The sequence below is a fragment of the Pituophis catenifer genome, unplaced genomic scaffold, assembly GCF_029215685.1.
Source record: "Pituophis catenifer annectens isolate HBS135680 unplaced genomic scaffold, rPitCat1.0.hap2 SCAF_3, whole genome shotgun sequence".
In the NCBI taxonomy this organism is placed as follows: domain Eukaryota; kingdom Metazoa; phylum Chordata; class Lepidosauria; order Squamata; family Colubridae; genus Pituophis; species Pituophis catenifer.
In genome coordinates, this window is record NW_027256883.1 from 92,945,707 (window position 1) to 92,972,023 (window position 26,317).

The 26,317-nt window shown below is 37.7% G+C and overlaps 1 protein-coding gene across 1 annotated transcript in view; it reads left to right on the top strand.

The window, feature by feature from the left end:
* Window positions 1-26,317, top strand: part of ADCY2 (adenylate cyclase 2) — a 156,940-nt gene that overhangs the window by 97,574 nt on the left and 33,049 nt on the right. Inside the window, exons 8-15 of the mRNA XM_070939121.1 lie at window positions 3,498-3,656; window positions 4,469-4,601; window positions 4,816-4,992; window positions 12,779-12,822; window positions 17,042-17,122; window positions 18,083-18,152; window positions 19,468-19,565; window positions 23,542-23,626. Of these exons, the coding sequence (XP_070795222.1) occupies window positions 3,498-3,656; window positions 4,469-4,601; window positions 4,816-4,992; window positions 12,779-12,822; window positions 17,042-17,122; window positions 18,083-18,152; window positions 19,468-19,565; window positions 23,542-23,626 (847 nt within the window). The remainder of the gene's footprint in view (window positions 1-3,497; window positions 3,657-4,468; window positions 4,602-4,815; window positions 4,993-12,778; window positions 12,823-17,041; window positions 17,123-18,082; window positions 18,153-19,467; window positions 19,566-23,541; window positions 23,627-26,317) is intronic.

Here is a 26,317-nt window from a genome sequence, read left to right on the forward strand (position 1 = left end):
GAAGTAAAAAGACTGGAATACTGAATGCAGAAAGTTTTGATCTTGAATTTGGATGGCATGCTTATTTATTTTATGACGACAAAGTAGATAAAGTATTTAAAAGTCATATACTTAGAGACTCCTTGATGAGAGTTTGGAAGAAGCACCGACTCAAATGGGATTACAAAATACCACTATGGCTGGATCTTGGTCATACTTTGTGGAATACAAATATAATGTCACTCGGGGGGTTTTTATACAAAGAGGTTCTTTTTACAGATGCGGGCAGATGGCAGCTGAAGACATTACAGACACTGTTGGATGAAGGGCTTAATCTAACTTGGCTACAATATAATCAATTACAATTGAGATGGAAAGAGGACCAAAAAACTGGTATTATGTTGCATGAGGAAGAATTGGTTAGACATATAAGAGAGAAAGGTCCAATGCATATTAAAAGGCTTTATAATGTTTTGCTAGAAAGGGATTCAGAAACTGAATTAGTTAAAGATTGTATGATTAAGTGGGCACAAAATTTTGAAGAACCAGTGATGTTGGAAACATGGGAAAATATTTGGGTTCAGAATGTTAAATTTACACAGTCCCAGAACTTGAGGGAAAATTTCTATAAAATGTTTTATAGATGGCATTTAGATCCCAAAAAGTTGTCATGTATGTACCCTAATGTTCAGCCAAAATGTTGGAGATGCGAATGTTTGGATGCTACGTATTATCATGTTTGGTGGACCTGTAGGAAAGTTAAGGCTTTTTGGATAAAAATTTGGTGGGTTATGCAGAATGTTTTGAAGAAAAAAATTCAATTTTCTCCACAACTGTTTTTATTGGGTATAGTTAAGGGTTTTACACGGGGTGAAACAAAACTAATATTGTATATGATAACAGCAGCAAGATTGTTGATAGGTAAATATTGGAAGAATGAAGCCTTGCCTACTATCGAGGAATGGACTTTGAAGATGGCTAGTTTTGCAGAGATGGCGAAGATTTCAGCGTATTTAAAAGACTGTTCACAAGAGACTTATGAATGGGAATGGAAAAGGTGGATAGAATATGTTCAGAACAAATATCAAACTAGAAAGTATCAAATAGCTTTTATTTGAAAATAATGTATTAGAAATATTTTAATGTAAAGAGATAAAGAGGAAAAATTATATAGGGGGAGGGACGGGTTCAGGCTTATATATTAGTGTTATTAGTTATGAGTATGTAATAGGGAAGTCTGGGGGGGGAGGGTTAGGGAGGGTTAGGGAGGATGGGAAGTTTGGGGAGGGAGGTGGGGGGTGAAAAAGGGGGTGAAAATGTAATTGTAAAACTTTTGCAATAAAAAAAAAAAACATACATTGGACAGACCAACAGAAGAATGAGTGTGCGCATCGAGGAACACAAAAACTCAATACAAAAACAAGAACACACATCATCATTAGTTCAACACATAAATACAACAGGACACAATATTAATTTTAATAACACAAAAACAGTTGCAAAAATAGAACATCTCAATGGCAGGATAATCAGAGAAGCAATTGAAATAGAAAAAAGACCATATTGCATGAATAAACGGGATGACACTTCACATCTGCCTACTATTTGGAAACCTGCTCTCATAGATAGACGAATCTTAACACCAAATATAAAACATAGACCAAACATTAATCAAAAAACAAATCCCAACCAAATCATATTCAAACCAGCCACAAAGATGAAGCCCTGCCACCTAGTGGAGAAAAACCGACCATACACCCGAAGCCAAGCCAATAAACACATACTGGGACTCCCAACCAATCAGAATGAAAAGGTGGAGCCATCCCAGAATACCAGCACCAGATTTGAAATAGCAACAGCAGTTACTGCGAAAGACTGCTGACATAAGCCTGATGATGGCAGATGGGATTCTGTCGAAACGTCGCTTCTACCCTTTTAGGGATATATCCACAATTACACGGGAAGAAACCCGAAATATTAACTATACACACATACATACCCGTGAAAACTTACATAAACAAATTATATATATATATATATATGTGTGTGTGTGTGTGTGTGTGTGTGTGTGCAAAAAATTAAAATCTCGGGTGTTTTCCTGCGTCATTATAAATAAGTTGGTTAAAATATTTAAAATCCTAGTTAAAATCCCAGCTTAAAATCTTCTAAAATTCCCTACAGAACACTCTGAAAGGTCCTTTAAAACCTCAGCTAAAATCCTACCAGTGACTTAAAGCAACGTTTTGACAGGCTCACACCCTGTCATCTTCAGGCTCTGTTTCATGTAGAAGCTATAGGTTCTCTGTTGCGGGGCCGGAGCTGTCGCTTATCTATATTTGCTGCTGCTGACGTATGCTGGCTAGCCTGCAACTCTGTGTTCTGATTGGAGGACAACAGTTTTTCTTCTTGCTTCCTCTTCCTAGCTACTTGGCTTCGTGTTACAGGCCCAGCTTTCTCAGGTTCTCTATTATTATCTGTCTGCTGTAGAGGGGAAAGGATACTGGTAGGCATCACAGCGCCCTTGATTGTTAGTTGAGATCTCAGCCTATCTTCTGGCTCGATCCTCTCTCTCTCCCTATTGCTAGCCACCCTCTGCAAAGAAGGAAGAATTCTGGCAGGCCTTACAACACCACTGGTTGCTTCTTGGAATCTCTGCCTCTCTTCTGATGTTAACACTCGAGTTTCTCTCAGTGCAGGTCCCCATATATATATATATATATGCAACTGGTGTATTCGGGTCTTTTCCTCTGTAAGATTGAGAGTATCTTGGCGACGTTTTGATGAGGTCCCACTCGTCATCTTCAGGCTGGTGTCTTCAGCTTCGCACAAGCACGAAGCCGAAGACACCAGCCTGAAGATGACGAGTGGGACCTCGTCGAAACGTCGCCAAGATACCCTCAATCTTACATGGGAAAAGACCCAAATACACCAAGACTTGCATACCTCTACCTGTGAAAATCTACGAATATATATATATATATATATATATATATATATATATATATATATATATATATATATATATATATATATATATATATTTATATATATATATATATATATATATATATATATATATTATTCATATTTCTATGCCGCCCACTCTCTGAGGACTCTGGGCGGCTTACACCAAAGACAGTATACTAAATAGCATATTGCCCCCAACAATCTGGGTCCTCATTTTACCCACCTCGGAAGGATGGAAGGCTGAATCAACCTTGAGCCGGTGAGATTTGATCCGCTGATCTGCTGAACTAGCAATCAGCTGAAGTAACTGCAGTACTGCACCCTAACCACTGTGCCACCTCGGCTCTATATATATCTTTAAATGTTTATATTAATCAGAGAAACATTAAATCAGCACTTAAAATGGCTAAAATAGTTTCATTATTTCAAATAGTTTGCAAATGCATATCTATTAAAATTTCTAGAGTTGCCTATCACAAATTGTATGGTATTGGTTTGACTTTTGAAAGACTAATGTTGAACTTCTTCCATGTATTGTTTCTCAATAATAGGAAGGTGAGAGATGCAACTGGAGTTGATATTAATATGAGAGTGGGAGTACACTCTGGGAATGTCCTTTGTGGTGTGATTGGACTGCAAAAATGGCAATATGATGTGTGGTCACATGATGTAACACTGGCCAATCATATGGAAGCTGGAGGAATTCCTGGGTAAGATCATTATCTAATTTATATGTATTTTGATATATTTCATATATAGAGAATAAACCTGGTGGTAATTTCAGATTGTTATGGTGTTACTTGGTCATAAAACAGGACACTATACAATTATGTTGATGCTTGCATATATTTATCAATCCAAAAATACTACTCACCCAGTGTATTGCAAATTGAACTACTGCAAATACAGATTTCTTCCATTTATTGAAACTGAATAGTGTTTGAAGGTACTGTATGCTGTTCTATGTATGCATGGCAGATCCAAGACTTTGAAGCTACATTCAAATATTAAGATTTAATGTTCTGTTAAATAGAGAAACTATTGTTTATTGGTGTCTCAATCGCCACAATTTATCAAGTTCAGCAAGCATTTATAATATTAAAAATCATGTTTTCTGAAATATAGATTAAAAGTGGGCTTGACTTTCATTAAAACAGTCAGCTTGAGTCTGAGAGTCAAATTACAAATGGAGGAATCACATTCTTACCAAATTAAAATGATGCACATGAGGAAGGTTTCTGAGTCTTTTCCTTAACAAGCCAGCATTGTATGTCCCATAAGGAATCCACTCAAATGCTTCCACCACTGACACATAGAGTGGCATGCCTTAGTTACAGTCTCATCATTGGAATCAAATCTCAGTTTGAATTATTTACTATATTTCCATTACTTATTACTCATTCCTTATGTAGTTATGTATCTAAATCTTGAGGAAATAATTCTCAGCGATAACTAAAAGGAAAATAAATGCTACTTTCTTAATGTTGTATAATGGTCACTTTAAAATAAACCATAATTTCAGCCGTGTTCACATTACTTCAGTCACCTTGGCACACTTGAATGGAGCGTACAAAGTGGAAGAAGGGGATGGTGATGCAAGGGATCCATACCTCAACGAACATAACGTGAAAACCTTCTTTATAATCAATCCTAAGGTAAATAGCATTGTTTTTCTTCTATAACGAAGTGTGTATGTTTGATAACCTACAAGCAGTCAGTGACAAAGATTTGATTGGAATAGTTCTGAAAAGTGGGGAATTAATACAGAAAAATATTGAATAGGACACTGGGCTAAAAAGTCAGTTTTCTACGAAAGTGGTCAATGCTGATTTCACCCTTTTGTCTCTTTTGTACTTATTTTCAAATTAGGAAGAAAAACGAAGCCCACAACACCATTTCCGACCCCGAAATACCCTAGAAGGAGCTAAAATGAGAGCCTCTGTTCGTATGACTAGATACTTGGAATCTTGGGGAGCAGCTAAGCCATTTGCTCATTTGCACCATCGGGACAGTATGATTACTGAAAATGGCAAGATCAGCACCATGGTATCAGCTTTTGTATATTTCTAAATAGCTAAAATATCTTTTTTTGGAATGGAACTAATTAGCCTGATTTTTTGGGGCCCACCTAAGAATAATCCAGCAGCCTTTTTAGCATTGTTATCCATCAATAAACTTCAGAATTGGGCATTGTTTCTTCAGATAATATTACAATCCTGAAATAATGCAATATACTAACGGCAGAAAATTGGGTGGAGATTTTGTTAAATATATTAGAATTACAATGAATAAATAATTGACTAAATAGTGCCTAAGCCTGCAGAGGCCATGTTTCTGTAAAGCATTTGATTCCTGTGTTAGTGCTTTTCTAGCTGTCATAGACTTACCTTATTTCTACTTCTTTTTCTTCTACTACTTATGCAGAAAATTTAAAAACCACTACATGTAGTCCTCAACTTACAACTATAATAGAGTTTGCCCATTACGATCATAGGTTGTGATTATTGTAAAGCAGATCACCTACATGAGTGACCAGATTCTATAAGTCTTTTTTGTGGTGATCATTAAGCAAATGTAGCAGTTGTAAAGTGAACCTACTGTTTGCTATGGGGCATTTTTACCAAAAACGTGAAGGAAATGCCGGTTCTCAGCAAAAAGTCATAAAACAGAGTCATGTGACTACAGGATGCTACAAACGACCAAAAATGTGGGCCAGTTGCCAAATAGCAAAAGCACGTAGACAGTGCTTTTACAGCCCTCTCTAAGCGGTTTACAGAGTCAGCATATTGCCCCCAACAATCTGGGTTCTCATTTTACCCACCTCGGAAGGATGGAAGGCTGTGTCAACCTTGAGCCTGGTGAGATTTGAAGTGCTGAACTGCAGCTAGCAGTCAGCTGAAGCAGCCTGCAGCACTGGACTCTAACCAATGCACCAACTTGGCTCTAATCCCCCATATGTGGTAAATGACCAAGGCGGAGGCAGCCGAAAGAATGTCAGAACCATATCATAAGTACCTTGGTGGAAGGGGCTGTTCTGACATAGCTTTGAGCAGTTGCCAAGCAATAAGCAAATGATTGTAAGTCAGGGACTACCTTATTCTCAGTTCCCATTATAACGCCAGTGCTGCATAATTTTAAAACATGGAATAAAATGTAATATCTGTTTAAGACTCCTCCTAGGAAATTATTACCTTATATTGAGCCTTGGTGGCACAGCAGACTAAAGTGCTGTTAAGTAACACCAGCAATTACTGCAAGTTCAAATCTCACTAGGCTCAAGGTTTTGACTCAGCCTTCCATCCTTTCAAGGTAGGTAAAATGAGGACCCGGTTTGTGGGGGCAATAAGCTAACTTTATATAAAAAAGAACACCGCTTGGGGGGGAGGGCGAAAGCCCTACTAAAAAATATGAAGGCTATTGCTTAATGCATTGTAAGCCGCCCTGAGTCTCTGGAGAAGGGCGGCATATAAATCGAACCAATAAATAAACAATAAATAAATATGGTGGGAGGGTTCAATTGCTTCAATGAGCATAAGAATGTTGCTCATTGTGTGAGATCCTGTAGAGTTATTCCTGCTAGTAACGTCAAAAGTGGATTTAGAAGAAGGCAAGGGCAAACACTTCCTTAGCTATTGCCAGGAAAATTGAATGAAATAGTTGCAATATTGAAATGTTATTTGGTCCCAGCTGATGAACCCCTCTCCTCTCCAGGTTGGGTGGCATTTCTCTACCCTGTTTTCCCCAAAATAAGACATCCCCTGATAATAAACCCAATTGGGCTTTTGAGCACATGGCAATAAGGCCAAGCACTTATTTCAGGGTTCAAAAAAAATATAAGACAGGGTCTTATTTTCAGGAAAGCACGGTAGTTACTTAGAAAGAGCACAGAAATTCCTCAAGTACAGTAGATCTGGAGATGGTGACAGGGCCAGAGCAAAGCTACAAAGAACTCTGATTAATGTTTGTGCCAGTATTGAAATAGATGTTCTTTGCTGTATAGTGACATGCAGTCAGAACATGGAATGTGAGAATCGCCGATCAAAGAAAACTTGAAATTGTCAACGCAATAGCAAAGCAGGCACTAAAACTTAGCAAATTGCATGTCGTAGGAATAAGTGAACTTAGATGGATCACAATGGACCAATTTAATTCAGTCTTAAATTCACAGCAGGAATTTATATGAACAATAAAATGGCAATGAATTTCAAAATGAGATAGCTAATTATTTTTACCTGGCTCCATTATACAAATGCATTTGTATATACATTTGCTACAACTAGAGAAGAGAAAGACCTTGAGGAATTCTGTGACACATTACAAGAGGTGTTAAGTGCAAAATCAAGAAAAGTCAGCATGCTGCTAATTAATGGGAAAATGAAGGAATCTGAAACATCAAAATATCGGATTAGAAAAGTACAATAATATAGGAGATGAAAAGACTTTTAAGAAGAGAATTGTTTATTGTGAACTCCTGCTTCAAGGAACATAAATTTGAAGTCTGCACATGGACGTCAATAGTAGACTTCATCAGAATCAAATAGACTGCAGAAGATCGGAAAATACACTCTGTTCATGCAAGGACTGACTTCAGTGCAAACATTCAACATCAAGCAAGAGAGGACAAAAAAAGAAATCTCTATTAAGAATTAAGAATCTCTATTTGGAACTGGAAATGGAAAAAGTGTTCATTGACAAATAGCTTGCATGCTGATTGGAACAGCCTAATAGACATTTAACATGAAATATAAAAAGAAAATTAGAAGTTACTTGTTTTTATATTTTCTTTCTTCTCCGTATTGGTGGAGACAGCAGCCAGGAATGGGTGCTCCGTTCAGACGAAGGACTGAGCCTGTGCAAAGTTGTTAAGTCCTGCCCTTGTTGCCAGGGTCTCCCAGCTTTCAGCTCAGTCCTCAAACTGGATGGTTGTGTTGGAACTTTCTCCCTATTCTGGCTGTTGCCTCACCTTCTTTCCTTGGAAGAATTATCTTTTCTTTTAGGATTTGTGAGTAGTCTTTCTCCTTCCTTCCTTTGGATAGTTTCTTAGCGGTAGACTTTGACCTGCTGCTTAGAGCAGTTTTACCTTTAAAATTAACCTCGGGGCTTGAGATTGTTCCCAGAGAAGAAGCTGAGTGAGGAGGCTACAGGAGCTTTGCGCTCCAAATTGGTTAAAAATTAGTGCAGGAGCTTTGCGCTCCATTTTAAGCCTCCATGGGCAGCTTCGTGCTCCGAAACTGCCCAGTGCGATACAGGAACTTCGCGCTCCAAAAATTGTCAGCAAGTTTGCAGGAACTTCATGCTCTAGCATTAGTGTCCATGGACCATGCCTGGGGCTTGGATCTCCAACACTGATCCAGCAGGGCTTCGGGGGCTTCGACTTCCTTTAATTCATTGCCTGACTCAGGGGCTTGCTTTAGTCTACAGGGGCTTCGTGCTCCATTTCAAACAGATTTAAGGAGCTGTGTTGTAAATGGAGGGTGGCCATTTTGGAGATCCATTTTTTGAGGCCAACATTGTGAGCCACGTGGATTGTGAGCGCCTGCGGGCCTCATTCTAGCATAGGAGCTTTGTGCTCCCTGAAAGCAATTGGAGGCTGTTTGGGGTGTTTTTACTTGCCCAACATGGTGGCTTGAATTGTTGCTCTGAATTTCAGCATTATTGGTCTGCTAGGCATATATGCCCTATTATTCTGAGCCCACATACTGTGAGCTTGCATGAATCATTGTCTGTGTCTGAGACTTCCTGTTCAAGCACAGCTATGCAGGAGCCTCGCGCTCCATTATTGGCCTTTATCGCAGCACGCTCTGATGACCTGAATCAAGAGCTTTGAGCTCTATTTTCCGTTACCCTTACAAGTCTGTGTGGCAGCCATTTTAAAAACGGAGCAGCTTAAGATATCAGCCTTCTTACATCCTGCGGGTTCTTGTAATTTCTGAGTTTGGTTTGTCTTTGAATTTCTAGAGATTCCTTCTGGGAATCCAAGTCCATGGCAGCGGTGGTGGTGACACGCAGGATGCTTTGGCTCCGACATTGGCCAGCGGATGCCCACCACAAGTGGCGCCTCATCTCAGCTCCCTTTGCGGGAGGTAACTTATTTGGACCGCCACTAGATCCACTGCTTGTGGAGACTAAAGATAAGAGAAAGATTTTGCCAAGTGTTCAATGCAAGTCGGACTTCTGCTATTCTACTCCCTACCGCAGGCTGCAGTTTACAACGTCTGATTGGGGCGCAGCCCATTCCTGGGGGATGTCCACCTTTGGAGCTAGACAGTCTGCCAGGCCGGCCCAAGGTAAATCTTTCTCAGGACAACGGCCCTTTCGAGGGGGAGGGGATCATTCGTTCCGGCGCCAGCATTAACTATAAGTCAGATATTCCCATCAGGGGCAGATTAGCTCTTTTTGCTGACCGATGGAATAATCTTACTTCCGACAATTGGGTCTGGGATACAGTAAGATCTGGTCTATCCCTTGAATTTGTTTCCTCCCCTCCAGAATTTTTTATCAGTTGTCCTGTTTCAAAGGACAGTAATCAGCAGATACTTATGGATTTGGCAATTCAACATCTTTTGGACATCAGAGTGATCCAGCACGTTCCTGCAGATCAGGCAAGGCGTGGATTTTATTCTCTTCTATTTCTGGTGCCTAAGTCCTCGGGGGAGGGGGGGTGGAGACCTATTTTGGACCTTAAGAGACTGAACAGATACATTGTGTATCATGGTTTTAAGATGCAGTCCTTACAGTCTATTCTAGCTGGCATCAGGAAGGGCAACTTCCTTACCTCTATAGACCTCACAGAGGCTTATTTACATATTCCTATTTGTTTACCCCATCGTAGATTCCTCAGATTTTGTTACGCCGGTAAGCATTATTAATACTGGGCATTACCCTTTGGCCTTTGTTCTGCTCCATATACCTTTACAAAGGTACTAGCCGCTCTGGCGGCTCATTTGCGAGCCATGCCTGTTCGTGTGCAATGTTACCTGGATGACATTTTGATCCAGTCCTCATCAAGGCGTCAGTCTCTCGAGGATCTCCAGGTAACCATTTCCTGTCTCCAGGAGCACGGGTTTTCACCTAACTTGGAAAAGAGTCACTTAGATCCTACTATTAGCATTAATCATCTTGGGGTGATTATTGATTCTCTAGAAGGGATGGTTTATTTGTCCTTGGAGTGGCAGGCCAGTATCAAAGAGCTAGTCAGGGTAGTACAGAGCAGTTCCAAGGTTTCCTTGGTGCTGCTATCTACGCTCCTAGTAAGATGGTTTCAGCTATTCAGATTACCCCATGGGCACGACTCCATTTACGAGATCTTCAGTGGTTTTATTGCCCTTTCAGAAGGCGGGAAAGGGCTCTTCTTCAACAAAAGTCCAGATTCCACCTGGAGTCAGACATTCCCTCACCTGGTGGCGGTCTCCAGCAATTTCCAAAGGCCAACTGTTCCACGAGCCAACTTAACTAGTATTGACCACGGACACCAGTCTTCTCGGTTGGGGGGTGCACCTCCAGTCACAGGTTGCTCAGATCTGTTGGTTGAGCCATGAACAACAACACAATATCAACTAGCTGGAGCTGTGAGCCGTCTTTCTTGCCCTTCGGCATTTCCAATGCCTGGTCACAAATCATGACGTGTTGGTTCTCACTGACAATGTGACCGCGAAGGCGCACATAAATCGCCAGGGAGGCACCAGGTTGTCCAGTTTAATGTTGGAAGCTAGGAAACTGGGTCTTTGGATGGAACACCATCTGTGCTCGCTGAAGGCGGAACACATATCAGGGTAGCCAACGTACAAGCCGACTGGCTAAGCCGTCAAACCATCGATCATGCGGAGTGGCACCTACACCTATCCATCTTCCAATGGATTTCAGAACAGTTCAGTCTTCCAGAAGTGGATTTATTTGCCATACAGCAGAATGCTTAGCTGCCATGCTTTTATGCCCGATTCCCAACTTTGCGGGCGGAGGGCGTTGACACGCTCCAGAGTAGAGATCTCCTTTATGCCTTTCCCCCGTTGCCTGTCATCCCAAAGGTGGTGCAGAAGATCTTGCATGAGAAGGCAGATGTCATTCTTGTCGCATCGCATTGGCCTCGACGGGCTTGGTTTGCAGACCTCAAGACCCTGTCCATAGCACCGCACTGGAGACTTCCCCAGACCATCGCTCTCCTCAGCCAGGGGTCAGTTGTTCATCCGGATCCTCAGTGGCTCCAACTGACTGCCTGACGCTTGAGCAGTGTGCTCTGAGAGGAACCCACTTTTCTTCCACAGTTATCAGTACTATCCAGGCTGCACAAAGGCCAGCCACGGAATAGATCTATTTGGCCACTTGGTGGTCTATTTGTTCGTGGTGTGACCAGGCATCAATTTCTCTTACACAGGCATTAATTACCCAAATCCTGGACTTTCTGCAGGATGGTCTCGACCGAGGCCTCTTGCCCAACACCATTCGGCGGCAGGTGGCAGCGTTATCATCTGTTCTAACTTGTGGGTCGTTTTCCTCTTTATCTCAGCATCCCACAATTAAACGGTTCTTCAAAGGGGCTACTAACTTATGACCTCAGGTCATGCATTGGTATCCCACCTGGGATCTCTCTATCGTCCTGAATTCTCTTACTGGACCTCCATATAAGCCATTACGGATGACCAGTCTACCTTTGTTGTCCTGCAAGGTCACATTTTTAGTGGCAATCACTTCTGCCAGAAGAATTTCGGAGATTGCCGTCCTCTCCATATGTAGTGACCTTTGTGTGTTCCATGCTGACCTCATGGTTCTTCGACTCGACCCATCTTTCATTCCCAAAATCAACATTACCTTTCATCGGATGCAGGAACTGATTCTTCCCAACTTTTGTTCTCGGCCAGCCCACCCATTGGATGTCCGCCAGGCTCTTTGTATTTACCTAATGAGAACTAAGGACCTCCGCCATACAGAATCCTTATTTGTTTCTTTTACACCAATTTCATTGGGTATCCATCCCATCCACCATTGGCCGGTGGCTCCGCCAGACAATTGCCAAGTCTTACGATCTGCGTTCTCTGCAGCGGCCTACTCGTGTAACAGTGCATTTGATCCGCAGCGCAGCTACATTGGCAGCATGGGCCACGCAGGTGTCCTTGCTGGAAATATGCAGCACGGCCACCTGGACTTCTCCTTCACCCTTTATCAAGCATTATAATATAGATCAGTTCGCCTCTGCTGAGGCTGCTTTTGGCCGCAGGGTGTTGCAAAGTTTTCATACTAGGGGGGAGTCCCAGGACCAGACTAGGGCCCACCCGTAATTGGGACTGCAAGCTTTGGTATATCTGATTCCTGGCTGCTGTCTCCATCAATACGGAGAAGGGGCGTTGGTTCTTACCTGACATGCACTTTCTCGTTGAGAAGCCGGACTCTCCCTTGGTTGTCTGGTCTTTTTCTTTCCTCCTTTCTATCCTTACCTTGTTCCAACACATCGAATCTGTTATCTTTGTCTTCACCGTAAGCTGGGAGTCCCTGGCAACAAGGGCGGGACTTAACAACTTTGCACAGGCTCAGTCCTTCATCTGAACGGAGCACAACCCATTCCTGGCTGCTTTCTCCACTCAACGAGAAGGTGCATGTCAGGTAAGAACCAAAGCCCCTTTCCTGCACTTTTGGCTTTGTCCTTTTCTTTTTTCTGTTTCTTTTTCTGTATTCTAAATATTAATTCTTATTAGTTTTTAATCTTACTTTTAAATTTTTTTAATAAAGATATATAAAAAGGACAAATAGTTTGTATTATAGTGCAATCTTGTATATTGAATCCAATAACTATTTTATAGTTCTATATATCTGGATGATACTTTGTGTTACTCTCTCTTAGGACATGCCTATGGGTCAATATAATTTCCAGCGTTTTAGAGAAAGGTATGTGTAACTTGTAAAGACCTCAGTGTCATGGAAAACCATGCTAGTTTACTCAGTAATTCTACACAAGCATATTTTTTTAATAGCTATAATAATTTTGTGTAACTGTTAAGGTAAGAGGATAAATGAAATACCAAATTTTTCAGAGTATAAGATGCACCAGAGTATAAGCTGCACCTTAGTTTTTGGGGAGGAAAATAAGAAAAAAGCTGATTGGTGGGTGGATCGGCCTCCCAGAATACCCCCAATTAACTGTTCCCAGAGGTGAATTTTAGCTACAGGTTCTTTGGTTGAGAGCTCTGTGCCTTGCTTTTTTTTCAGCCTCTGAAACCTCTGTTTCAGAGGCTTTTTTTCTGAAGCTTCTTTCTGAGGTTTTTTTCTGAAGCTTCTTTCAAATCTCCATTTGAGAGGCTGGGCAGGGCTACATTTGGAGTATAAGACGCACCCAGATTTTCACCCTCTTTTTTGGGAGAAAAAGGTGCGTCTTATACTCCGAAAAATATGGTAATTCAAATATTATAAAACCTCATCAGCTTAATTTAGGCAAGATAGAAATATATTAGGTATTTTTATTAATAGGAATTTGTTGGTAGAATGAAATCATCAGCAAAACAAAAAGATATGTTCTAGACTGAGTAATTATAATAATTATTTTGAAATTATTTTGAAATCTTGTCAAAATATTACTGATGTGACTTAGGCCTTAGATCAGTGGTGAAATTCAATTTTTTTTACTACCGGTTTTGCGGGTGTGGTGTTGCTTGGTGGGCGTGGCTTGGTGGATGTGGCAGGGGAAGCATACTGTAAAATTTCCATTCCCTCCCCACTCCTGGGGGGAGGATATTGCAAAATCTCCATTCCCACCCCATTCTGGGGCCAGCCAGAGGTGTCATTTTCCAGTTCTCCAGACTACTCAAAATTTCCGCTACCGGTTCTCCAGAACCTGTCAGAACCTGCTGGATTTCACCCCTGTCTTAGATCCTATCTGAAATTTTAGTTTCACAAACTAACATTTTCTCTTCTTCAAAGAAGCTAGGCTTTTGTCCTTAAGCATTTGAATATTTCAAAAGCTCATACAAGCCTAATCAATAAGTGTCAAGAGATTTCCCACTACACTTGCAATAGGATTAGCATACTATTTCTCTAGTAAAAATTATAAATGAGGATTGTTAAGAAGGTCTTTTTTTAAAGACAAACTGTTTAATAGAAATTATTTTAAAAAAGAAGAAGAGAGAATTGTTAAGAAGGAAGGAAGCTCGTAAAAGGTAGCATTCTCTGTACGGCAACCCTCATGACCCAATAAAGTCTTCATCATAGTTTTTGGGAGTCACACATATGGATTATCTTATTTTTCAGAATATAAGACGCACCTACCTTTTTTTTTTTGATAAAAAGTTTTTTTTATTTTTTAGACAAACACATGTACAAACATACAATGTATATTCTTTGAATAGAGTATTTGGCCGGTTCACAAATTTAAACAGTGTTTAGTCATTTCAATTAAATTTACAATTTCTATATTTCCTTTTTGGCATATTTATTCCTCATCTATTTTTTTAAAAAACCAATATTACCCTTCATCCTCATCTCTAATCTTAATCAAATTCAATTTTTCCCTTCTATTCTATATTATATCCCTTCCCATTGTCATCTATTTTTATATCCATCCTCACATTGGTTAATTATGTAATATTACAATTGTTTAATACAAATTCAACATTTTAATATAAATCAATTAGTTATATAACTATCATTTTGTATATTAATCAATATGAACATGAATATTCCAATTATTTCCATGCAATCCAATTTCTTACAAATCAATTAATTATATTTACCAATAATAATAAACCAAATAATTTTCCCCATATATTCCTCCAAACCACAACCATTTCTGCTTTCAACACAATATACAATTAATAATATCTCAATTATTACAATTCCCTACTTAAATAGAGCTTTGCCCTTATGTTACTCATTTTCACATCTTAAACTCTCCCAATAACCCAAATAGTTTTGCCTGTATAATCCTCCAAATCACAACTTAATCCTTTCTACTTTCATCACAATATATAATTAAAAATATTTCAATTGTTACAATTTCCCTAATTAAATTTAAAAATGATCTAGCTATTATCCAAGCTACAACTTAATCCTTTTTACTTTCACCACCATATACCATTAAAGGTATTTCAATTGTTACAGTTTATACATATTCATATTTCTAAAAAAAATTAAAAAAAACTTACCATTGTCTAGATTTCAAAAATACAAAGACAAATATTCCAATTATTATTTATTTCAGTTTTACAATAATGATTTCCCATTTATTTCTTACTATTATTCATATTTCAATTCTATAACATCTCTCTTTCATTTCTTTTTTTTTCTCCCTTCCCATTTTTATTTCTGCCCTTTTCTTTCTCCTTTTTTTCTTTTGTGTTTTAAAATCTTCAACTCTCCTCTTTTGCCCTAAATTTCCCATTGTTTGCACCTACTTTTTTTGGTGAGGAAAAAGAAGAAAAAGAAATCTCCCTCTGCCTCTGCCTAATTTTGCCTCCTTGCAGCAAGCAGCAGAGCCCTGGGCAAAACAGCTGAGAGCAAATCAGCTGAGCGTCAGGAGGTGGATCTAATCAACTTGTGCTAATTAGCCTGTGCTGAAGCTGAAAGGAGCTGTTTTTTCTTGCTGTTTGCTTGCAAGGAGGTAACTGCTGTGAGGCAGAGGCCAAAGGGTGGGGGCAAGTGGGTGGGCGGGGCTACATTCGGTGTATAAGACGCACCTAAATTTTCATCCCCTTTTAGGGTGGGAAAAGGTGCGTCTTATACTCCGAAAGTATGTATCTGCACATAGCCTATTGAGCCCTGATTATTGGTAGCCCTGCCCCCTCCAGCAGCAGCTAATCATCCTTCAGCTTTATTTATATTCTTTGTTCCTTCAATTATAAAAATGTATTTAATCTTTTCTCAACTCATTGTAAAAGGATATGTTAACATCTATAGCTCCATAGAAATACATCTGCTAGAACTATGATAGCTTTAAGTCAAGCTAGTTATCTAGAATATACCAAGTGGTTTTCTACTGTCTTTTCTCAAGAGCTTTGTTCAACTTCCCCATCTAACTCGCAGCCTGAAATTCTTTGATAGTCTCCCATTCAAGTTTTGACTAGGCCAATCCTGACTATTTTGTCCCACATGACAAAGAGTATAAAATTAGCTATATTATACCAAGTTTTGTACTCCATGATGTTATAGAAACAGCAAGGAAATTTTCCAAGTTCATTAGAAACAAAATGTATAATTATATCACTTCATTTGAGGTTCCATTATAACATTGCTAAAGCCATTGAGTCTAATTATTAAAATCCAGTATTTAAATTTATGTTCTTATCAAGCAGCTCTTTTTGACTGAAATAAAAATAGGTGTACGCTATGTAAGTGTACAGTCACATCAGCAATATTTAACATTACATTGTAAAATGAAAAGTTGATTTCAAGTACAGATCACTACAATATATGTCAATCTGTGCTGGCCTGCTACAGGGAATAGGAATAGTAATATATTGGCCTTCTTTCTGCTTTTCTCGTTGCTTTTATTTTATTTGTCCTAATGAATGCCATATAGGTAAGCAATAGCATTTAGGTTTATATACCACCCCATAGTGCTTTATAGCACTCTCTGGGCAGTTTCCAATGTAAGCATTATTTGCCCTGTTAGGATTGAACTCCAGGCTGTGGGCAGAGTTTGCCTGCAATACTTTAACCACTGTGCCACCAGGGCTACAGGTAGTCCTCAACTTATGACCACAGTATAGCCTGAAAATTTGGCCATAAGTCTTTGTAGTTGTAAATTGAGTCACTATGGGGCTGGACTCAATTTTATGACTCTTTTTATGATGACTGTTAATCAAGTCACCATAGTCGTTAACAAATCACATAATCAAAATCCAGCTAACCCAATCGGTGCTTTTTGCAGGAAAAAATAAGAAAAATGTGATCATGTAACAGCAGATACCGCAAACGGTTGCAAATGGAAACTGGTTGACAATTGCCCAAAGTGCGATCCTGCGACCGCAAGGGGTGTGTGACAGTCACAATTTTGAGGATGGGTAACTTTTTCCAAGGCCATTGCAATTTTGAACAGTTATTCAGAATTACCTGTATTTTATTTAAATTTCATCCTTCAGGATGCTAACTTCATTCCTTTACTTTATCTCTGCAGAACAAAATCTCAGAAGAAAAAATTTGAAGAGGAATTAAATGAAAGGATGATTCAAGCAATTGATGGAATAAATGCTCAAAAGTATGTTTGCCCACAAAGTTGTTGTTTGTACCACTGCTGTTCATATTATGGAAGTAAGCATTGAAGCTCCTTGAGAAATCTGAAGGCAGAATTTTTTGAACTGGAGTTAGAGGAGCCTATTTCAAAATAGGAATCTGACTGTTACCTTTCTTCCCAGATTATATGATAATACAGAAGAGAAAAATATAAGATGTTCTATGACTTAACTGTCTGTTGGACAAGAAATCAATATTTTGCTGATCTACTGGAATTTAGTGACCAACATTTTATTCAAAAATAGATGAGAAGAACTGAATATCTATTCTGATCACATTAGCTCTGAAACCTGCACAAAGTTATATTTACATTCCTTCCCTTCCTTTAGCAGGATTCTAGGGTACTTATTGTCACATAGAACTGTGGATACAATACAAGACGTTATTTTGACTTGTGAGCCTCTATGTAGATCAGGGCTGTCAAACACCCGGCCCATGGGCCAGATGCATCACGCACTGCCCACGCCCGGTTTAGTGAAGGGGAAAAAAATCCTGATACGTCATGTGACAACGCTGCGACGATGTGAGTTTGACACCCCTGATGGAGATCATGAAATTTACATATAAAAATTAATTATTGATGCTAAGTTAAATGCTTCTTATTACAATACATTATTCAGCCCTTATTCACAAGGATGGCAGTCTAAAACTGCCACCAACTTTAGAAATCATCCTTACATTACATTTTTAGACTGGTACCATTTTAGAAGCTTGGACAATATAGATTGATGGAGATCTATGGTTCCTATTCACTGACTCCCCTAAAGAAGAGAAATTGCTATTGAACTGGTATATTTCTATTACATAAATACATCCAACTGTTTGATTTCCTTTATGAACCAGGTTTATTTTTTCTTATCCAAGACTCCAGAAAAAATATTAGCAGCTTATGTATAATGCTGTTATGGTTCTTTTTCTTTTCTAGGCAGTGGCTTAAATCTGAGGATATTCAAAGAATATCATTGCTTTTCTACAATAAAATCTTAGAAAAAGAAGTGAGTTATATTTAAATTATAAATTCTATTTTACATATATTTCCCAAATTCTCTAGTCAATAAGAAAAAAGGACGTAGTTTATAGTTATTCATACCTGAAAATGTGTGACTTTTTTAATGTTGTGGGAGATTAGATTCTTTTTTATATATATAGTTTCATCTTTGATATAGAGTTGCATGAATTTGGGTTTGCACATGAGGAAAAAATTACAGAAAAAACCCAGAAATCAGATAGGAAGAGGTGAAACTTTGGCTATATTTCTTGGCTATCAGAAAATGATGCATTTCCTGCATACTCTTCAATTTAATAAATCTATTACTTAAGTCAGAATTTTGCAAAAGAAAAAAAAGGATCTAATTAATAAAAGTAACTGAAATTGAATGATTTTAATGCTATAACAGCTTTTAGAGAAGTCCAATAGATCTAGAAAATCAAAGTATTTAGCATCATGTTGATTATTAATAGGTACTGACCCTCTTTCAGAAATGAGCTGAATGATATCAGTGATTGAATGACAGCCACCTATGATATAGTTATCCTCAGTCCTCATTAACAATTCATCTAAAGTATCTTGGTTTATTCAGGAATAGGAATAATCATCCCAGAGTTTCAAAATCAATTTGTGTTACTCATTTTCATGTGTGGGAGGTTAATAGATCCTATGAACCCATTAAACCTGCTTTTTTTCCTGAAAGATCAAGGTACAATTGATTGGAAAATTCCTGTACTGCAATCCATGGCAGTACTTTTGCTGCTCTTATGCATTTCAATATGGTTGTCTGTAGAAATTGTTCCATAATTCAAATAGCATGTATCCCAAAATGAACAATTTATGAGAGTTTCATTTCTGTGGAACATTTTTAAACTTTGTCAATATAGAAAATGTAATTAATAAAGAAGCTTCGTAATGCTTATTGATGCTTTGAAAAAGACATGTTGGCTCAGGTTCACCATACCAATGTGGCTTGTCATCAATCACAGTGAATTAATTGATAGAGGTCATCAAAGGCATGGAACTTGTTCAGGATTTTTTATGGATGGCTCTTCCCTCCTGGATTTCAGCAGTTGGAATTTTCAATTATGTGGCCTCTGGATATTGAAGTTTAATTTATCTATCATGGTTAATAACTCTGATCAACCATCATCTTTTAATTCTTCCAATGTTTTTGTTTAAAACCATAAAGTTATCTAAATAAAGGATACCCTCATATCAGTAAATATTTTAAAATTCAATAGGTGTTATAACTTACTTGTAGTCATTTTTAATGAAGAAATATTTTGATTTTTTAAAAATAATCTCTCATTTTCTTTTAGTATAGAGCAACAACCCTTCCGGCATTCAAGTACTATGTAACCTGTGCCTGTCTTATATTCTTCTGCATTTTTCTTGTGCAGATTCTAGTGCTACCAAAGTAAGTGAGTGATGTATACTGTTCTTTGCTTATATCCATGAATTGGACCTGTCTATAATCCCATCATACTGGCAGTTTTTTTTTTAATACACTCTACTTTATGTCTAGTAAAAAGGTTTATTTTATGTTTATTTTGTCTTTTCCACCACCACCTTCCTTTGTTCCTCCTTTCTTCTCAGTTCGTCTTTCTTCAAAGGAAAATGATGCAAGCCATTGTGGCCATGACATGATCACAATTAGATTTGGTGCAAGACTATCAGAGACATCCTGACCATTTATTCCCTTGGATTATATATTTTTTAAAAACTTCAGCAAAGATGTAGCACTTCCCTTTTTCCACTTCCGCTTGGTGGGCATGTGATACTATTAACCTTGTGTTTCAAAAGTGCTTTTTCAAAAAGCAATTGGACTTAGTTTTTTTTCCCCCCTTGATGATGTTTCACTTCTCATCCAAGAAGCTTCTTCAACTCTGACCAAATGGTGGAGGATGGCAAGATTTATAATCTTGTATATCCCATTTGGTGAGAGCTGAAGAAGGTTCTTGGATGAGAAGCGAAATGCCTTCAAGAAAAAAAAACTCCAGCTGCCTTTTGAAAATCACTTTTGGGACAACTATGGATGACTGAGAATCTCCATAGATGTTAATCTTTTGTCTCTTCAGCTGCTGTACAGCTAAAAGGTTTTGCTGATGATTCAGTCAGCAGATCTAGTCATAATCTATGGGTTTTGCACCTTTGTTTTCACATATTCATATTAATATAGTTACTAATAAAATTAATATCTTACAAATTCATTCTAAAACCTGCTGAAAGGCCAGTTCTAACTATAACCCTATAACAATAATTCTGGTAGTCTTTTTGGCTGAACAGCAAGGAAGTACTGTCAAGAGTTTTATAGACAAGCAAGTAAGCAAGGAAACAAAATGTTTTAAATAATGCTGCAGTTTTACATACTTTTCATTGTTCTTGTTATTCTTTGGAGTTCAGGCTTCTTGCAAATACTTCTAGCCTCCCAGGTTAATTACTGGCAGCAAGGCAAGGAAACATAAAAATTAGTTTGATTCAAGTTTGAGTTCTGGTGAACCAGGTTGTAGTTTCTCAGTATCAGACAAAGTTAGTTCGGTGATGTCTTCTACTTCATTCACTTATGGCATCTTTCACCAATTTACTTTCTCAATATCTTAATGTTCACAAATCTTTCTTTTTGCTAAATGCTAGCTGGGACTTTATGGGAGAAAATGTCCCCAAAGTCTAATCAAGGAATGGATTCACTGCATTGTCAAACTTATATTCACTTCAGAAGTTCAGAAGATTCTGAAATATTTTGTTTATTTTATATATTTCCTGATTCTCAACAACTCTGAGTGGCTCATAACTAAAATACTTATGGACATATATGGCCTATCAGGAAAATTGAATGATGGTGAAATATTCTAGGAATTTTTTTCATGAATTCTCCTTTCATATGAAAATTATTGAACCTGTTGATGATTATTTGTTGACTTTAACAAGATCCTATATACAGTGATATTTGATTCTGACTCCATTGGGTGGTGAATCATCCCATTGTGCTTTATTTCTAGATGAAAGCACAAAAATCATTTTAAACATGAAATTGAACAGTCCTTTCATAATTCAATTTATTACTTTCTACATAGGAAACTTTCAGGGTATTGAGTTGAAGGTTGAAGCAGGATTTTCAGCACATTGAATTTTGAAAAGTCAACACTTAGTGCTCTGATTGTTTGAAAGCAAATGACACTCCACAAGCTCTTTCTTTCTCTCTCTCACTTCCTCTCTCATTTTTATGCCACTCATTTATATGAGGGCTTTCTTTTTATTGCACCTGATAGAATGGAGAGCTACTGCAAATGTTTATATTAGAAAAAATGTTTTAACAATGAAACTCTTATGTGTTCCAAACCTCCGCTCTAATTGAAATCTTTTGAAAGTTTTATGAATGTACTTTCAAAATGGAAAGAACAGGCTCAGAAATTATCAAACTTAATCTAATGCTCTTAAAGATGAAAATTAGCTCTCTGTGATTTTCCTACAAGAATTTATCCCTGAATTTCTTTTTCATACACATACAATATAATTAAAGGCAAAAATATGCATTTAATACTGAATTTCTGAAATGAACAATTGACCACTATGGAATGGAACATCAACAGAATTGTTATGTAAATCCAACAACATCAGTAATTTTATCCCACCTCTTTTGGGGAGGGGGGTGTCTTCTCAAGATGGTGAACATATCTAAAACTCCAACCTCTGGTTTTTCCCATGACAGCAACAAATCTGGTGGGCTGAGGGAGAGTGACTGACTCAAAGTCACCCAGCTAGCTTTCATGCCTAAGGAAAGTCTAGAATTCAGTTTCCTGCTTTCTAGCCTAGAATCTTTACCATTACATCAAATTGGCTCTCTCACTACACCAAACTATATTTCATGACTTTTATGAAATAAACTGCCAGTGCTTCCCCATAAAATCTTTATGTTGAAAAGTTTTTGTGAGGAAAAAAATGGTGTACTATGTATACCATCTTGAGCTTCTGAATGGAAAGAGAGATATAAATTAATAAATAATTAGAGTTGGTGAAAAAATATCCCTGAGAAAATAGTGTTTTTGTGTATCTATTGATAACTGTTGCTACAGTTAAAAGAGAGATATGTATAAGCTTCTGTGGCAGAGACATCTAGTTAGCACACATGCATTTATAAAATATATACCTACAAATTGCTCTAAAAAATTTACTGTTTACATGTATGGAGCATCACAGTGTGGTGTAGGGCTTAAGGTGTTAGACAACGAGCAAGGAGGCTCCAAGTCATTCAGCAATAGAAGCCACTGAAACCTATTTGATCATATTGGGCTACTCAATATCATAAGGTTGCTGTTTCAGACAAAACTAGGGAGCATTATGAATGTCCCTGCGAGCTCCTGAGTAAAAGGCAGGATATGAAACTAATTAATACACAGTAGAAGCAGTTAATGCCAAACCTCTGCCTCTTTGAGTACAATTGTGCTGGGACACTGATAGTATTGATCAGATCACATGCTCATTATTTGTTAAAATAGGAGTATATATTCATTTCAGAGTGATTGTTTTATGCCTGAAATATAATTCCTGGGGGCACAGCCCTAGTTCTAAAAATTCCATTTGTCCCTACCGTATAATAACCAAATCTTTCCTGATATAAAAATATTTTTTCCATTAGTCCAGAAGAAGGAAGGCAATATAGGTGTTTTGCTTAGAATTTATTCCTATTACGTTCTAAGATATTGGTATTTTGTTGCTACGCTAAATTTTGACATTGTTTTTTACTCCCTGGTAGCAATCCCTTACTAAGACTAAAAATTCTTCCTTAAATAGTAATTGACCTTTAATAAGTTTAATTGGCATTTTAATCATATTTCCCCATGGAAATGGGAATAACAAGAAATTAAAATATATTTTTCAGCTCTCTCTTTTAAAAACATCTAGACATTGGTTAAGGGAAGAGTTGTTCTTCATTTATTATCATATTTAAGAAATATAATATGTGCATAAATTGAAGAAAATCTCTACTTCTCTAAGGACTTGATCTGCACCAAATATGATAGTGACAGCCATGTTCCCAAGATGGGGACGGAAACTAGTTTGAATATTGAAAGAGTCTTACATGTGAGGAGGGTGTGGTACACTCCTTCATATTGCCTCCCCTAGTCTTAAACTAAACTTAAAACTCCTTTTTCTCTGGTGAACCAGGTCATTACCTCGGGAGAAGAGGGTCTGGGATGTTTTAAGATCTCAATGCAAAGATATTTTTAAAATCTCATCAGCATATGCCCTTTGGAAGTTCAAATGAATCCCTACTTCCTTATAGTCACTTTAGTTGAGAGATGTGGCCAAGGTAAAGAAAACAGTCATCATTTGTGTTATGTTTACATAGAATTGGTTTCTCTGGAAAAAGCCCCTTTTTTCTTGTTTTTCAGAAAATCTATACTTGGAATCTCCTTTGGAACTGCCTTTCTGGTACTCTCCTTCATTCTTTTCATCTGTTTTGCAGGACAGCTTTTGGTAAGTGTTCAATGCACACTCATACTGACTGCAAAAGGCAAATCTGTCAGCATAAATAATTTTTTTTATTTTTTATTTTTATTTATTTGTCAAGAACGTATTAGGTAATAAGTATAAACATGGATTGGATACATAAAATAGATACAAATAGAAGAAATATTAGGACAGGGACAGTAGGCATGCTGGTGCTCTTATGCACGCCCCTTACAGACCTCTTAGGAATGGGGTGAGGTCAAGAGTAAACAGTCTTAGGTTAAAATTTTGGGGGTTTTGGGATGAAACCACAGTCAGGTAGTACATTCCAGCACTCTGTTGCTGAAGTCATATTTTCTGCAATCAAGTTTGGAGCAGTTCACTTTAAGTTTGTATCTATTGTGTGCTCATGTATTGTTGTGGTTGAAGCTGAAGTAGTTGATCTAGACCTAGATTTGTAACAGCATTGTATAGGGTGGTATGGATGGGTTCAGTTGTACATTTGTTTATTGTCCAATTAATAAGAGGTAGGTTGAGGTCACCAAGAAAGATGAGAGGGTATGGGTAGGAGGCTGCCCATGTTAGTAGTGAAGTTAACTTGTTTGCATGTGTGATATCGTAGTCAGAGGCTCTGTAACATAGTAAGAAGCAAAGTGTGGTGTTTAAGGACAGTTCACAGACAATAGTTTCCGGAAGAGTGAGTTCATGTGCAACTTGAATATTTTTTATGTTTAGTGACTTTTTGTAGAAGATAGCTACTCCACCCCCTCTGCGGGTTTCGTGATTAGACCAGTAAATGTGAAATGTCTTACTGTGATAATGGAGTCAGGGAGGGATCCATTTAGCCATGTTTCACAGACAAATATGATGTCAAATGTATCAGTATTTAATAAGAGGAGGAGTCTGGGCATTTTGTTTACGATGCTTGAGGTCAGTAGTAGTTGGTATTGAGGAAGTAAGGGGCATGCATACCTAGTTTTGGATGTTGGTTGGGTGGATGTCTTGGATGATGGATGGTTGGATGTTTTGGGTGATAGAGGGTTGGATGTTTGGCTATTGATTGTGGGTCTTACTTTTTATGCAATCAGCACAGTAGTCGATATATAGATTTGTGTCACCTAGGTCTTGGCATCTTTTGAGTTCTGCACAGAATTCACGGGAGCGGATCTGTTGTAATAAAGATAGGTCAGGCCGTGATTGACGTTTGCTGTGGTTGTGGTTGGATCTGCCAATTGAATTTATAGTGTAACTGAACTTTAGTTTGATGGCCTCATTTTTGCAGATGACTCTACAGAATCATGGGGCTACTGAGCCATCGCTGTTCTTATATTCTAGGCCATCTCTGGAGACTTCAATGACTTCGTTGGGAGAGATGGTTGGTGTGTGATGACTGCTAATGATGTTACAAACTTTTGTGATATCAGGTTCATTGGTGTCATCTAATCCAAATAAGATAGTGTTTTGACGTTTTTGTTCTTGTTCAATGGTATCTTTAATGAATATGGAGATGTTGTTTGGTTGGTTGGCAACTATTTGTGGTTTTGGTTGTGGTTTTTGGTTGTGTGTAATTGGTTGTGGTTTGGTTGTGTGTAATTGGGCCCAATTCATTATTTCTTCAAGACTGCTTTCTCTGACCAAACAGCAAATTATCTCTCTCAGGTACTTAATTAAGAAAGGAGATCTTAGATGACTTACTCTCTTGCTGGAGGAGCTATCCTATTTGGGTTATCTAGTCTTGGCAACTTAGCTATTGAAATTTGATATTGTAAAATTTTAATGTCATCTATCATATATTTTTAGATTGCTATTTTTGTAACTGTTTTATCTTTTTCCCTTTTTCTTTTCTGTTTTGTTTGAAAAGGCCTTCGGGCTATTCAATAAACTATACTATACTATACTACTCTCTTGCTGTTTATTTATTTACATTTTATTTAGTTTTCTGAAATGCATTTAACTATAGATATTGCTACACAACACCGAAAATGTAAGAAATTCAAATTGCAATTTGCCTTACCTAATTTATTTCATGGCATGTTACTAAATGTGATTTAACTTTTTGAAAAAGAATGCTAATTTTATATCAATGCTGTGTGATGAAAACATGCTGATAAAAAATATTATGGCTAGGAGGGCTGTACAATGCTTTCAAGCAGCAGCATATTTTCCTGTAGGCTTCTGGAGAAAAGCAGAGTTCTCTTTAGGTGTTGTAAATAGATAAATATTACATTGCTATTTGCATATTCTCTGAAGCACCTTTTGGAGATCAAATCTGAAGTTCTATACAGCCCAAAATGATAGACCATTAGGTTTCCATGTGATGTCACAGATTGCTTTGAAACTGAATGATACTTGCTTTTAAGCCTCCAGATTAAGATACTTAGCTCTATGCAACATGGTGCACAATGTTTTATTTTTCAACAAAAAAAACCCAACATCCTTGATACTAAGAATTAGTTTTAACTATTGTTGGATTAGTATTAGAAGTTGTGTCTTCTCTCTTATAAAAACTAAATAAATATTCATGTACTGTAATATGAAGCTAACTTGTAGAAGATTATTTAAGCAGATTCCATCTTAAAATATTGCTTACTGTTTTCCACAAAAAAGTCGAAGGGCTGAAATTAATGCTCTTTCTGCTTAAAAGAGCCACAGATATTGCCACTTGGCACAAGGGTCAAAGAGATTCTTGGCAATGAGGCTTGGCTTATATTCTCCACT